The sequence below is a fragment of the Lytechinus variegatus genome, chromosome 10 (genome assembly GCF_018143015.1).
Source record: "Lytechinus variegatus isolate NC3 chromosome 10, Lvar_3.0, whole genome shotgun sequence".
Lineage (NCBI taxonomy): Eukaryota > Metazoa > Echinodermata > Echinoidea > Temnopleuroida > Toxopneustidae > Lytechinus > Lytechinus variegatus.
In genome coordinates this window covers 20,552,207-20,568,207 of record NC_054749.1, presented here as the reverse complement: position 1 = coordinate 20,568,207, position 16,001 = coordinate 20,552,207, and the positions used below count along the sequence as shown (strand labels likewise).

The 16,001-nt window shown below is 38.8% G+C and overlaps 1 protein-coding gene across 2 annotated transcripts in view; it reads left to right on the top strand.

Moving 5' to 3' along the window:
• The window catches only part of LOC121423256 (phospholipid-transporting ATPase ABCA3-like), a 46,661-nt gene that overhangs the window by 22,530 nt on the left and 8,130 nt on the right, over positions 1-16,001 (top strand). For both annotated transcript variants that reach the window (XM_041618582.1, XM_041618583.1), the window contains exons 9-17: positions 616-765; positions 8,561-8,833; positions 9,558-9,713; positions 10,733-10,943; positions 11,314-11,563; positions 12,657-12,835; positions 13,544-14,301; positions 14,783-15,281; positions 15,716-15,912. In XM_041618582.1, the coding sequence (XP_041474516.1) occupies positions 616-765; positions 8,561-8,833; positions 9,558-9,713; positions 10,733-10,943; positions 11,314-11,563; positions 12,657-12,835; positions 13,544-14,301; positions 14,783-15,281; positions 15,716-15,912 (2,673 nt within the window). The remainder of the gene's footprint in view (positions 1-615; positions 766-8,560; positions 8,834-9,557; positions 9,714-10,732; positions 10,944-11,313; positions 11,564-12,656; positions 12,836-13,543; positions 14,302-14,782; positions 15,282-15,715; positions 15,913-16,001) is intronic.

Genomic DNA, 16,001 nt, shown 5'->3' with positions numbered 1-16,001 from the left:
ATTCTTATTCTGTAGGGTTTTTATTGTTCTGATATTGTGTCATTGTCCCCATAAAATTATTATTTTTCAGATTGAGATTTTGTTAAGCTCTAAAATGTTACAACAGATAGTTAGGGTTAGAGTTAAAAAAGCTATTTTATTCTTAGGATGTAGAATGCTCTCCCACAAACTGTGGTGTAAAGTATCAAAAGTTCAGGGGGGTGTTTCAAATTGGAGAGTTTGACTTAACTCATACTCAAATGCCAACACACATAATATGTAACATGCAATCTTATTGATTAATATGCAGTAGGGCACGTCGTCTTAGCATGATTTGACCAATGTAATGTATTTTATCCTGCACCCAAATGAGAATTTAAGTTTGACTTTTAAGCATCACTTGAAGTCACTTGTGAAACTCCCCCGTGGTGTCCATTTTTACATGAGCAAGTCAACAAGAATATCATGCACTGAGATTTAAGTTTGATTTTTGAGCAGGAACAGCAAGCCATTTGATTACTGGTAGTCTATTCTGTGTTTTCCTTGGTTGGAAGACAAAGATGGACTATTGTTTGCTTATGTATCACACATGAACGAAAATAAATGATAATACTCCGTGTTTTTTTTCCTTTACAGAGGAGCTACTGGTTTGGACCTAAGAAGGGTAGCTATGATGTAGACGTGGAGAGTTCACCAGTACTCAACGGATCATCATCACACCATGAGTTTATAGAGAGAGACCCTGTCGGAATCAAGGCAGGAGTTCAGATTAAAAACCTCAAGAAGGTAAGGATTGAAAATTGTGTATTGATTGCAATGATTAGGGAGATGATGGTGGAGGTGTTGGTGATGGTGATTATGATGATGATGATGATGATGATGATGATGATGATGATGATGGTGGTGGTGGTGGTGGTGGTGGCGGTAGTGGTTATGATGATGGTGGTGGTGGCGGTGGTGGTTATGATGATGATGGTGGTAGTGATGGTGGTGGGTGTGGGTGGTGGTAGTGGTGGTGGTGGTGATGATGATGATGATGATGACGACGACGATGATGATGGTGATGGGTGATTGTGATGAGGATGATGATAATGGTTATTGTGATGATGATGGTGATGGTGATGATAGTGATAATGATGATGTCAATAGTAATGAAGATGATTGTGTTACGATACTGCAACAAATAACAGAAGATTTTTAAATATAAAGTTTGAATTTTCCTTTTTTTTATTACAGGAAATAATTATACATAAAATAAAACAAATAATGATCTTACATAAATCTCTTGAAGTGTCCGATGTAAAATCCCGAAGTGATGATGCTATATCCAAGTAATAATCCAAATGATAAAAATCCCAGTTGACTGGCGAAAATTCACAATGATGGCGATGATGAAACTGATGTTGAAGTCCGATGAATAATAAGAGTCACTGCTACGAGTTGAAATGTCCGTGAAGACGATGTTGATGATGATTAACAGTCAATTTCAGTAATCCATGGGTTGAAGCGTGTTCATTGAACAGGTTGATGATGTTGATGATCTCGATGAGAACTGATAATTTCTCAAAATAACTGCAAACAGTTCATTGATGCATAAACTACTCTGATCTGATCTGGTGAAGTGATCTCATATGATGTGATGTGATCTCCTGCTCTCATATGATGTGATGGTGTGATCTAATATGATGTGATGATCATCTTGAAAAATCTGCAGCTTTTATACTAATTACAAGTGTTCTACATGTAGATCATTCTCAAATTTCGACTAATCTACAAGCTTCTAGAATTGTCTTCCAAAAGAACTTTCTCCTTTCAGGAGCAGTCAAAATCCAGAACACTCTTGAATGACCTCATTGAAATCAACAGTGTAAACAAAATACCTAAGCCTATTCATTTCCACTACCAATACAATTCTATTGTTTGGCTTTTCCTTATTCAACAATAAAACTCCTTGGCCTTTAAATAGGCAAGGCCTGCATAATAAAAAGACATCCTGGAATGTTCTTTACAATTCTTGGCTATCCTTAAAGGGAAATAACTAATAGATAAATGTAATTGCCTTTTAAAATTCTTTTACAATTATTCATATATGTAACACCTCCCCCACCGGGGAAAAGAAAGCTTTACCGTAGTAAAGGTTTCTTTATGATTATTTTTTCTTTTAACTGTTCAAAGTCATCTTGATAAATCATTTACAGTTATCGTGTACAAAGATATAGTACTTAACGAACATGTTAAAATAAATGAACATCAAAGATGTTTTCTTCAAATGACACACTTGGTCAAAACCATGAATAATTTCACTTTTTATACTCTTGATAGAGCATCAGCAATTACATTATTCTTTCCCTTTATGTGTACAATTTTCAAAGGGAATGGTTGGAGCATTAGGCTCCATCTGTACAGTCTTTGATTCTTTGTTTTGAATTTCTCCAAAACACAAGAGGATTGTGGTCTGTATAGACTGTAATCTCTCCATTGGTTAGATACACCTCAAACTGCTGAAGGGCTAGTACGAGACTCAGGGCCTCTTTTTCAATAGTTGAGTATTTCTTTTGAAACCGATTGAGTTTCTTAGAGAAGTAGCACACTGGTTTTTCGATGCCTTCTTCATCTTCTTGGAGCAATACTGCTCCTACTCCAACATCACATGCATCAATTGCTACTTTGAATGGCTTTGTGAAGTTTGGAGCTGCCAAAACAGGCTCATTCACCAAAATGGCCTTTAATTTCTCAAATGATCTTTGACATTCGTCAGACCAAACATACTTCACTTTTGCCTTCAGCAGGTTTGTCAGAGGACTAACCACTGTACTGAAATTTGGAACAAATTTCCTGTAGAAGCCACTCATACCTAAGAATCTGAGCAATTCTTTCTTAGTTGTGGGAATTGGGAAGTCTAAGATAGCTTGTATCTTGGCTTCTCTTGGTAGCACTTGCCCTTGACCAACCACATGACCAAGATATGTGACCTTTGCCTTGGCAAATTCACTCTTCATCAGATTCACTACTAGATTGGCTTTGTCCAGCCTGTCAAACAGTGCTCGCAAATGATTCAGATGATCATTCCAAGTATCACTGTATACTAGGATGTCGTCTATGTATACGACACAATTGTCAAGTCCGGCAATCACTTGATTTGTCAACCTTTGGAAGGTTGCTGGTGCATTTTTCATTCCAAAAGGCATGACTTTGCATTGAAACAAGCCTTCAGGTGTAACAAAGGCTGATATCTCTTTGGCTCGGTCAGTCAGTGGCACTTGCCAATATCCTTTAAGCAAGTCTATCTTTGTGATATAGGCAGAATTTCCAACCCTATCAATACAATCTTCTAACCTAGGAATTGGATACGAGTCAGTCTTAGTTACTGCATTCACCTTTCGGTAATCAATGCAAAATCTCTGAGAGCCGTCTGGCTTTGGAACCATTACAATGGGAGAACTCCAACTACTCTGACTCGGTTCGATTATGTCATTATCTAACATAAACTGTATTTCCTTATTCACCATTTCCAACTTGCTTGGATTGAGCCTATAAGGATTCTGTTTGATAGGTCTTACATCACCTACGTCTACATCATGTACAGTTAAAGGTGTACGACCTGGTTTGTCTTTACATACATTCTCATATTCTCTTAACAGGCCAGATATATCATTTCTTTGATCTTCAGGCAGGTGTTTTAATGCCTCATCCATGTTTCTTAACATCTCTGAGTTAGACAACTTTATACCACATGGTTCGTTCTTAGATACATCTGTATAAGACAATTCATTATCTGTCTTTCCATAGCATTCTTCTTCATGTACATCTACATGTTTTTCTTCTTCTTTGACCTGTGTTGTACCTATTGGCTGACTAGCCTCTCGCTCAAAGTATTCTTTTAACATGTTTACATGACAAACTCTTTGAGACTTTCTTCGATCAGGGGTACTGATCACATAGTTGACATCATTCAATTTCTTTTTGACTATGTAGGGACCACTAAACCTAGCTTTCAAGGGCTCACCTTGCAAAGGCAACAACACTAATACTTTGTCTCCAGGCTTGAAACTTCGCTCTTTTGCATTTTTGTCAGCTTGAGCTTTCATTTTTCCCTGCGACTCTTTCAAGTGTTCCTTAGCCACATCACAAGCTTTTGAGAGCCTTTCTCTAAACTTTGACACATAGTCTAGAAGGTTTACATCATCATCCTGAACCATAAACCTCTCTTTGATAAGCTTTAGAGGACCCCTAACCTCATGACCATAGACCAATTCAAATGGACTGAAACCTGTGGACTCATTCGGGGAATCCCCAGTTGCAAACAGTAGGAATGAGATCCCTTTATCCCAGTCATCGGGATAGTCTTCACAATAAGCCCTAATCATGGTCTTCAAAGTCTGATGATAGCGTTCTAACGCTCCTTGGGACTGTGGGTGATAAGCAGAGGATTTGATCTGCTTTATTCCCAACTCCTTCATAACTTGCTGAAATATTCCTGACATGAAATTTGACCCTTGATCAGATTGAATTTCCTTCGGCAGACCGTACCTAGTGAAAAACTGCACTAACGCCTGCACCACTGTCTTTGTAGTGATACTTCTCAAAGGTATCGCCTCTGGAAACCGTGTAGACAAGTCCATAATCGTCAGGAGAAATCTGTGACCCGACCTCGTTCTGGGTAAGGGTCCGACACAATCAACAAGAACCCTAGTAAAAGGTTCATCAAATGCAGGAATGGGTATCAATGGAGCAGGCTTGATAGAAGGCTGTGCCTTACCAATAATCTGACATGTGTGACATGTCTTACAGAAATGCACAACATCTTTGTGCATCTTAGGCCAATAGAAATGCCTCATAATTCTATCTTCTGTCTTCCGAATACCGACATGACCTGCCATAGGTAACTCATGAGCCATTTTCAGAATATCTGTGCGGTAACAAGGAGGAACTACAACCTGGTGAATTATACACCAATCTTCATCAGCTGGTCTCCGGGGAGGTCTCCATTTCCTCATCAAAATGTCATCTTTGACATAAAAGCACTCAGGAACCTTATCAGCCTCAGCCTCAGAACATGCTTTTTGTGACAAGCTTTTTAATTCTGGGTCTGCCTGTTGTGCCTGTACAAGGGAGGATTTACTAAACAAACTATCATTGTTAGCAACAGAGCCTTCAACACTATCCCCATTCAAATCCTTGAAAAAGGTTTCAGCTAACCAGACATCAGTACTCTCCTTTACATCAGCAGATTCCGCATCATCCTTTTCAGCTCTACGAGTCTGAGACCTAGTAACAACACAATCCGGGAAAATCCCTGGAAAATCTTCCTGCAACAATTCAGTTTCAGCTACCTCAACGGGCTTTTCCGAAACCACTGGAGATGCAACAACTTTATCTCCAGCCAAGTCGTTACCTAACAAGAAATCAACACCTTTCATGGGTAATTCTGGAACGACACCAACAGTCACAGGACCACTAACTAGGTCACACTTTAAGTCGACCTTATGCAAAGGAACCGACATGAAATTTGGGCCAATACCTTGAACTAAGACGTTGGCCTTTTCTGAACTCTCCGGAGGAAGAGCCGAATCACCTGGCACCATCAGGGACTGTGCAGCCCCTGTATCCCTAAGGATCACCACTGACCTACCAGCAGCACCAGTCGAACAAGGGGATACTTCACCATCATGCAAAAAACTTCTAAAAGTTTCATCAACCTGCTTGACTTTATCAGCAAATACTAGAGAAACACTCTCAACATCTCGATTGGGCTCTGATGGAACAAACTCCATCGAGGGAACACTTGTTTGCTTGACAAAACCCATGTCTTTCTTAGTTTTGGTTGGCATTCCAACCAATTTCCAACATGATTCTTTCAAATGTCCCGATTTATGACAATGAGTACAAATTTTGGAACTACGACTCTCAGACCTTTTGGTTGATTCTGTGCCCCCACTAGCCTGATTCTTGTTAGTGTCTTTGTCCTTGCTTGCATATTTTCCCTCACTAGGTTTATTGTGGGATTCAAATGACCCTTTTCCTTTCTTTTTCCAATAATTCTTGAAAGGAGGCCTATCTCCACTACCTTTATGTGTGACCTCAAATTCATCAGCTACTATGGCTGCTTTACTGACTTCAGTAACTCTGTGGTCATCTAAGTGAGATTTAATGCCAAAAGGAAGACTCTTTTTGAATTCTTCTAGGAGGACAACTTCCCTAAGGTGAACAAAATCTTTGTCAACTTTCAGTGATCTGTACCACTTATCGAACATCATTTCTTGTTCCCTAGCAAATTCAACATACGTCTGGCCTGTTTGTCTTTGCATGTTCCTAAATTTATGTCTGTACGCTTCTGGTACCAACTCATATGCATTGAGAATTGTTTCTTTTACTGTAGCATAGTCACATGATTGCGTTTCAGAGAGTGAAGAATAGACTTTTGCAGCCTTTCCAACAAAAACGCTTTGGAGGAGAAGAGTCCAGTATTCCTCGGGCCAATTCAATCTCTTGGCCACTTTTTCAAATGACACAAAATATGTATCAACTCCCTCTTCATCAAATTTTGGCACAAGGCGAATATTTTTCGCCACATCAAAGCCTTGGGGAGATTTATCTTTAACAGAGTTAGTATTAGTATTTGCATGAGCTAACTCCATTTCTTTCAACTTTAACTGGTACTCCAATCTCATTTTCTCCATTTCAATGTTTTCTCTGATTCTTTCCTTTTGAAGGTTTTCTTTGATTCTTTCCTTCTCAAGGTTTTCTTTGATTCTTTCCTTCTCAAGGTTTTCTTTGATTCTTTCCTTTTCCAATTCAATGTTTGCCAGTTGTATCTGAGCATCGTCTGAAATATTGATAGAAGTTTCAGACTCCTCTGTAAGCTTCATGTGACTAGCTAACAAGTCAATTATCTCTGCCTTCTTTAAACCCGGGGCTAGAGATACACCCAAACGATCACAAACTGTTATCAAATCATCCTTCTTCAGTGACTTCAAATGATCATATGACAATTCTGTCATTGCAAGAAATTCTTCAACATCAAATGTAGCCATAGTGAATATACACAAATACAAGCACGTAATAACACAGTACAGTATATTCTAGAACTTTCCAAAATGTTTCCAAAATGTTTCCAATTCAAATTGGCTTTTGTTTCAAACTGACTTTCGTCTCAAATTGGCTTTCGTTTCCTGAAAAACTGGTTTTAGTTTCAAATTGGCTTGTACAAATTTGGTTTTCGTTTCCAAAATTGCCTTGGCTTGTACAAATTTGATTTTCGTTTCCCGGACAAGCCCCCAAAATTATTTGTTACGATACTGCAACAAATAACAGAAGATTTTTAAATATAAAGTTTGAATTTTCCTTTTTTTTATTACAGGAAATAATTATACATAAAATAAAACAAATAATGATCTTACATAAATCTCTTGAAGTGTCCGATGTAAAATCCCGAAGTGATGATGCTATATCCAAGTAATAATCCAAATGATAAAAATCCCAGTTGACTGGCGAAAATTCACAATGATGGCGATGATGAAACTGATGTTGAAGTCCGATGAATAATAAGAGTCACTGCTACGAGTTGAAATGTCCGTGAAGACGATGTTGATGATGATTAACAGTCAATTTCAGTAATCCATGGGTTGAAGCGTGTTCATTGAACAGGTTGATGATGTTGATGATCTCGATGAGAACTGATAATTTCTCAAAATAACTGCAAACAGTTCATTGATGCATAAACTACTCTGATCTGATCTGGTGAAGTGATCTCATATGATGTGATGTGATCTCCTGCTCTCATATGATGTGATGGTGTGATCTAATATGATGTGATGATCATCTTGAAAAATCTGCAGCTTTTATACTAATTACAAGTGTTCTACATGTAGATCATTCTCAAATTTCGACTAATCTACAAGCTTCTAGAATTGTCTTCCAAAAGAACTTTCTCCTTTCAGGAGCAGTCAAAATCCAGAACACTCTTGAATGACCTCATTGAAATCAACAGTGTAAACAAAATACCTAAGCCTATTCATTTCCACTACCAATACAATTCTATTGTTTGGCTTTTCCTTATTCAACAATAAAACTCCTTGGCCTTTAAATAGGCAAGGCCTGCATAATAAAAAGACATCCTGGAATGTTCTTTACAATTCTTGGCTATCTTTAAAGGGAAATAACTAATAGATAAATGTAATTGCCTTTTAAAATTCTTTTACAATTATTCATATATGTAACAATGGTTGAGCTGATGGTGAAAGTGATTTAGGTAATATTGGCATTAATGATGGTAGAAGTGATAATGATAATAATTAAGAATAGTTGCATTGATTAAAATAAAACTGGTAGAAAATTATTCATGGTGAAAGTGAAATAGGAACAAGAAACAAGATTGTTTGTAACAAATGCATGGTATGCATTATATCTTGTTGATTTAATAATAGAGTTTTAAAGTTTAAGTGTGATAAAGTAAGAATAACAATAAAAATTTGCCCATTATCACACCTTTATCATAAAAATGATACTCGTTAATTGAAAACAAAACGGAGATATTATTTTTATATTATCAGAGGAGATCTTTTTATTTCTGTACTTTCAGACATTTGGAAAAAAGGTAGCCGTGAACGACCTTTCAATTTCCATGTACGAGGGTCAGATCACAGCTCTCTTGGGTCATAACGGAGCAGGTAAGACAACGACCATCTCCATGCTGACCGGGCTCTTCCCACCTACATCGGGCACGGCGGTGGTCAATGGTCATGACATTTGTATCGACATCGATGGTGTCAGGTCCAACCTGGGTCTATGTCCTCAGCATGATGTACTCTTTGATGACATGACAGTGGAGGAACATTTGTATTTCTTTGCTAAGGTAACTTTCGAGCATCAAAGATTGCATTGTTTGTTTTGTTAGAACCGCACAATAATTGTTTTTCTTTTTGTCCATTGGTGTGGCTCTTACTATTCTATCATTTTTCTAGAAGCTACTTTTTGAACCTGGAATAGTGCTTAGATTTTTAAAATCTTCATGAAAAGCCCATCTGTGGTTGGGTCAATCACCTGTCTTCAAATACATAAATCTATGTCATGACAGGTATGTTTATATCGATTGTTTGTAATTCATGTACGCTCGTATTTTACTTCCATATTTTTTAATGTCTATCTTAAAGCTGACAAATTTTGATTATTGTGCACTTTCTCATTACTGATCTTTGGTATTACAGAACATGTTCTTAAATGATATCACATCTCTCTTTTGTAACATTTCGCATTTAATATCAAGTTTTTGGTGTAAAGGGATTGATTAGCAATGTTCTTGTCATATCAGTGACTCAACTGTGAACATTTTTTTTCATTAAACCTTTTCTGTATTCCGTCCATATTTACATTAGTTTTTTCAATACAAAAATATCTTGATGACAATGCTAAATCTACAAATTCTGATGTTTTCGTCTGATTATTTTTTTCAGGCTAACATTATTTTAGAAACATATAAACTTAAATGTTAATTCTTTTTTTAATCAATTTTTCCCAAAATTTTCAAATCGCTTTAATCATTATTTGTAATTATCATTTCAATTCTACACTCATTACAGCTGAAGGGTTACCCTCATAAGGATGTACAGGATGAGATAGATCGTTACATCACTTCAGTAGGACTGGAGGATAAGAGATCTGTCAAGTCAAAATCTCTCTCTGGTGGTATGAAGAGGAAGCTGTCTGTCGGTATTGCTCTTATTGCAGATTCTAAGGTGAGAATGTCTGCAACGTAATGGGGATGTGCTCTCTAGAAGCTTCTGTGCTGTAGCATTAGTCTTGATGCGTAAACCTTTTCATTAAATAGTTCAAAATGTAGAGTGAATTTTTATTGAGCAATTTTACCCATTAATCGATTGAAAAACAGGAATGTTTGGAAAGGCATTTGAGGTTACCAAATTTGACATTCTAGAGGGTGTATCTTTGTTGCCATAATGGTTCAAGGATTCTTTGAGTTGTTGGGTCTCAACTTGATGCTTTTTATTGGTGTATTGCCATTGAATTTTGCAGCTGGATGCATAAAAATGAAAGTTACAAGAAAATATGCTTTCTTCCAAGATACCAATTTTACAAAATGACAATAGTGGCCAATGGATCTACTCACAAAATACATAGCTAGAAAAAAGAATGTGAGAAATTAATAGCAATGCCTTTTGGTTGTGATGATGATGATGGAAGCGCCATGGTGTAGCGGTTCTGACTCTCACCTTGTAATCAGAGGGTTGTGTGTTCAAATCCCACCATGGCCTAGCATCCCTTGGGCAAGGCATCAATCCACAATATGCCACTCTCCACCCAGGTACTAAATGGGTACCCGGTATGATGCGAAAGCCTATGTAGTATGCCTAGCAATTGAGTCTTGGTACTCTTGTTGGAATGCTCCCCAGGGAGTGGAGAAGATGCAAGGCTGATAAGGATCCGATGACCGGGGTAATAATATATCTGTAAAGCTCATAGAGACATCGTTCCGATGTATTAAGAGCTATATAAATGCGGAATATTATTATTATTGTGATGGTTGTGATAGTGATAATGGTGATGTTTATGATGGTAAGAGTGTACAGTGACAATGGTGTTGGTGTTTGTGGCAGTTGTGATGGTTATGATGGTGATAAGGAGGAGGGTGCTAGTGGTGGAGTTAATGTATGTTATGATGGTGATGATGAAAATGTTGAAGATAATGATAATAGTTGATGAGGATAATGATGATAGTTGTGATTATTATTTGACATAGATTGTGATGTTAGATGAACCAACATCTGGGATGGATCCATCCGCCCGTCGGTTCACCTGGGATCTCCTCCAGCAGCACCGTAAAGGACGTACCATGATCCTCACCACTCACTTCATGGACGAAGCTGACCTCCTAGGTGACCGCATCGCTATCATGGCTGACGGTCAGATCAAGTGCTGTGGATCATCTCTCTTTCTCAAAAAGAAATATGGTAAGATTAATCTTGTCATCCCATTCAGGATAAAGTGACCTAGTTTTGTAGATTGTTTGATATGTCACTTTTAAAGTAGAGCCAGAAAGATCATACAGATTACCTGAAAAGAAAGTAAGGAACTATACACATTCATTGCCATTTCCCATTGCACAAATATTGTCAGTTATTAAAACTGCTCAAAAGATAATTCATTAAATTTAGGCGGTTTATGACGATGATGATGATGGTGATGATGATGATGATTATGTTGGTGGTGATTATGATAATGATGAGTGACTGTGATGGGGTAGTTATAATGGTGGTCGATGGTGGTAATGATCATGCAAGGAACATTTCTGTGAAAACTTCATTTTGTGTCACTGTATAGGTATTGGATATCACATGGTTATCGCTAAATCGGCAGACTGCAATGTGAACGCAGTCAGTGATGTCATCAAGGAGCATGTCTCTGGAGTACAAATGGAGAACAACGTCGGTGCAGAACTCTCATATATCCTACCCGAGGAATCCGTAGCTCACTTTGAGGGTCTGTTCTCACAGCTAGAGACACAGAAGAAAGAGCTTGGGATTGATAGCTATGGTGCATCGGTGACTACCATGGAAGAAGTCTTCCTCAAGTGAGTAACTGTGATAAGGACTGAAAGTATGGATTATGAGAGTGAGAGAGAGAGGGGGCAGGCAAAGGGGGTCAAATACTGTATTTGGAAAATGAAAGGCATTTCATTGCAAAGGTACATGTAACTAAAGACCTATGAGCTCAAATTTGGGTAAGGAAAAAAATCTTATCTAGTAGGATCCTTACCAAAACCCTGAAACCACTATACCACCTTCAAGGGGAAATCTACTCCATAAGACCCAATACAGTCCGACCTCTCTTATCCGGCCTCCCCTTATCCGGATCTCTATTATCCGGACGCACACTTGGCGAGATTTTTTTTTTTTATTTAATCTAGTACCGGTACGTGAGGAAATGAGATTTCAATCTAAACTCAATCCTATACGTAAACTCACTTTGATTACATATATTTCCCAACATAGTCACCCTACACCAAACATATTTTTCATGAAAATATCTCACCCAAATCACCAAAAGAACTTTAGGAATGATAATTTCCAGTAAATCAGGGTGCAGCGCAAACATTTCATCACGTTTCTCTTTTTGCTTCGCGGGAAAAACAACACATGTCTTGCTAGCTAACTTTAGGCCTCAATACGGACAGCGCCATCTATCATGTTTGAGCCTACAGTCAGTGTAACAATGGCTGACATTGCGAAGCTGCGATACCCGCCGCGATGATCTAATTTTAAAACTTGGTTTCATCGAGTCATTCTCTTTCTTTCGAGGTATGCTCGATGTATACCTCAGTCATTTTAGCAGGTAAATTATCCAAGAGTTTTGGCCATCGATCTATTGAATTTCCATAAAAACAATGCCTATAATATTGTCTTTACTGTGCGCCCACTACAATAGTGTAGCTACCGCCGGTGGCCTGGGGAGGCAGTCGGCAGCGCAGCTGCGTGTATTTAATATTGGGTCTCCCAGATCCGGATAAATCCCTTATCCGGATTGGTGCTGGTCCCAACGTGTCCGGATAAAAGAGGTCGAACTGTATCATAGGATGCATGTTTTTTCAGGCTCATAAACATTTGGGGCCCCAGCTGTGATATGCACCTTGGTAGTTCACTATACATGTCTATTTTCTATGACAGGGTGGGCATGAACTTGGGCCAGGAGGAAGAGAATGAACCACGTTACAGAAGCATGTCCAACGCTGAAGCCAGCCTTGAGAGCCTTCCTAATGGAAAGACAGAGAAACCTGAAGGACCGGGCAAAGACCAGTCCTATGACAATGCTGCATACGTGGTGGATGAAGCAGAGAATAATTCAGGTACTAAGACTGCAGTGTGGCACATTGGTAATGTGGTGTTGGGAGCCCTCAACAGATCTCCCAACACCAAATTGATTCTGCGTCACCATGATTCTACCCCTATCATTTCATTCACAGAGCAAGTAATCTGGTGACTGTTACATTTACCAGAAACCCCTAAGATAATGAGACATGATTGGTGTGCAGAGTGACTTTAGAATAACATTCAGCAGGGCAGGAGTTCTCCATTAGTTTTGTAGGAGTGACCCATTTGATAACAGAAATGTCTATTGCGCTACTTGCATTAACAAATATGTATAGCATGGTGTGGAGTTCCAGTGGGCATGCTCAAGGGCCCCAAGTTGATGGTGGCAGATCCGCCTGAAGTTTTTTAATATGAGGCTTTTTATTCAGCCCAAAACTTGTTAACAGCACTGTACAGATTCACCAGAATTTGTTTAAAACATTATAAAATTATAATATGCTTTTGGCTTGAATGTGTTATTTCACAAGACTTGATGTGCCACAAGATAGTTAGTTACCTTGAAGGCCACACTTTTCCATCATTGTGAGATATACAGTTGAATGTATGGTGTGGCAGGGTTAAGGAGGTCCTATGGGATAGCATAGCAATGTAAACTTCAAGTTGCTGTTTTGTACCATGTTTGAGCTAGCTTCTCAAATTATGAAAACGTTCTCAATTCAATTGCTGTTCTTTTCTTTTGACAGAAATGGTTGAGAGCATCAACAGCCAAGGATCTATAGTAGTTCCTGACCTTAACACAGGCATTGTGCTGTACTGGCAGCAGTTCCGTGCCATGTTCATGAAGCGAGTCCTTCACACGTGGCGCAACATGATCCTCATCATCGTCCAACTCTTTATCCCCATCATCTGTACCCTGTTTGCCATCCTGGCTTCCAAGATTTTGCCATCCCCTGGGGATTCTAATCCCATCACGCTCAACATGCAAACGTATGGTGACAACACCGTGGCTCCCTTCACCTCGTATGATCCATCCAGCTCAGCCATTAATGACCTCACCAGAGTGTATGCAGAACAGTTTATCAACACTGGCACTACTGCAGTCAACATCTCCACCAATGCCACCTACGACATGTTAGACTACCTGATTGATGATCGAGAGGAGACGTTGTCAGAGTTCTTCCGGGTCAACCTGATTGCATCAACATTTGATGATGTTGTCCTGCCAGACAACGCCACCCGGACGGAAGGTGTGGCACTATTCCAGGAACAGCCCTACCACACCCCTCCTATTGCCCTCAATGCCATTGACAATGCTCTGCTACGATACTATCTGAACGATAGCTACCAGATCACCACTATCAATCATCCGTTGCCAAGGACAATTGAAGAGCAAGCCAGTGACCAGCTCAACATTGGTGTCCAGACAGGGTTTGCTATATCCTTCAACATGCTCTTTGGGATGTCATTCCTGGCCAGTAGCTTTGTGGTATTCATAATCAAGGTAAGTATTTGAATCTTTAATTGAGAAGAGAAATCCATTAATAGTGAAAAAATTACAGTAAAACAAAATTAATTCAGGCTGGCCTAAGCAAGGACCTGTCCGTAATGGTCACCTATCGATAAAGGCAAAAATTTGCATTTGCCTTGAATCATATAAAAAGTAACGGTGACAAATATGTTATTTTTGTGTATTATAGGACTACATTATCAAAATGCATTGTTGGTAAGGAACTAAGAATGTTTCCAACAGTCCTTGACTCCTGCTAATAATATTCAAAGTGGATGTGAAGTAATGCTCTTTAAATTGTTTACCAAGGCAATGAGCACACAACACATAAATAAGATATAATTAATAACTGTGTAGATGTGTCATTTGCTTTATTTAGCCTCTGCAGTATTTCCGCTGATGTCAATGATGTATTCAAATAAGGAATAAGACCTAATGCATTTCATGTGTATTCTGATTTGTATTGTTATTTTAGGAGAGTACCGTGAAATCAAAGCACGTCCAGTTCATCAGCGGTGTCCGCATCTCCAACTTCTGGTTCTCCACCTTTGTCTGGGATCTCATCAACTACCTTGTACCTTGCATCATCTGCGTTATCATCTTCATCCTCTTTAGCATCGAGGCATACGCTGGTATCAACAGCCTCTCTGTACTCCTCATTCTCTTCCTTCACGGATGGGCCATCATACCCCTCATGTATCTTCTCTCGTTCCTCTTCACCACGCCCTCCACTGGATTTGTCGCCCTCACCATGTTCAACATCATCTTCGGGTCGACGACTTACATCGCCGTGGAGATCCTGTCGGTGCCGGAGCTTGGGCTGGTTTACATTGCCAATATTCTGAGCTGGACGTTCATGTTCTGTCCGTCCTTCTGCCTCGGGTCGGCCTTGTCTGATTATTACAACAACTATCAAATCCTCAAGATCTGCACAGAGAATGTGCTTGCGAAAGAACTCTGTGATTCTCAGCCAGGTAACTACAAAAACAAATGTATTTTGAAAAATAATGATATTAGAATTTACAATGTGCTTATGACCATTCTGCAGTCTGCTCAAGGGGCTAACTATCATAACCATGCATGTTACATCTTGAATACAAGAGTAACTTATCTGTGGATCGTATTGAATACCACCCTAATCGACTTGATTAATCGATTGAAGACCCAAATTTATAATAGTGTCTTTTTTATTTGTATTCATATTGTAAAGTGATATCTTAATCATTTTCAATGAAAGATCTTTTTCACATGTGATTCAGAAGTAACTCATTTACAAGATCTAAAATTGTATGTTTGTATTTCAAAGTACTGTTGAGAATTGTGAAGGAAATTTAATATGCTTCATGTGTGATGTTTTAAGTATTATAAAATGAGAATTCATTTTATTGCTGGTTCATTTTTTCACCAGATATCAAATACCAAGAGAATATGTATGCATGGGAGGATCCTGGAATCGGGAGGTTTGTTATCTTCATGGCCATAGAGGGCGTAGTATATTTTGCGTTGGTCTTCATCCATGAGCTGGGATGGATCAGGAATATCAGATACCTCCTACAGAAGAAGAAAGCCATCAATGTGGTCGAAGACACACCAGCTAGTAATACTGTGAGTACCATGATGGGGTGGGGTAGTGGTGATGGTGGTTGATGGGAAAGTTAGTGTTAGTTGAGTTGATGGTGAAGTTTGTGATGGTG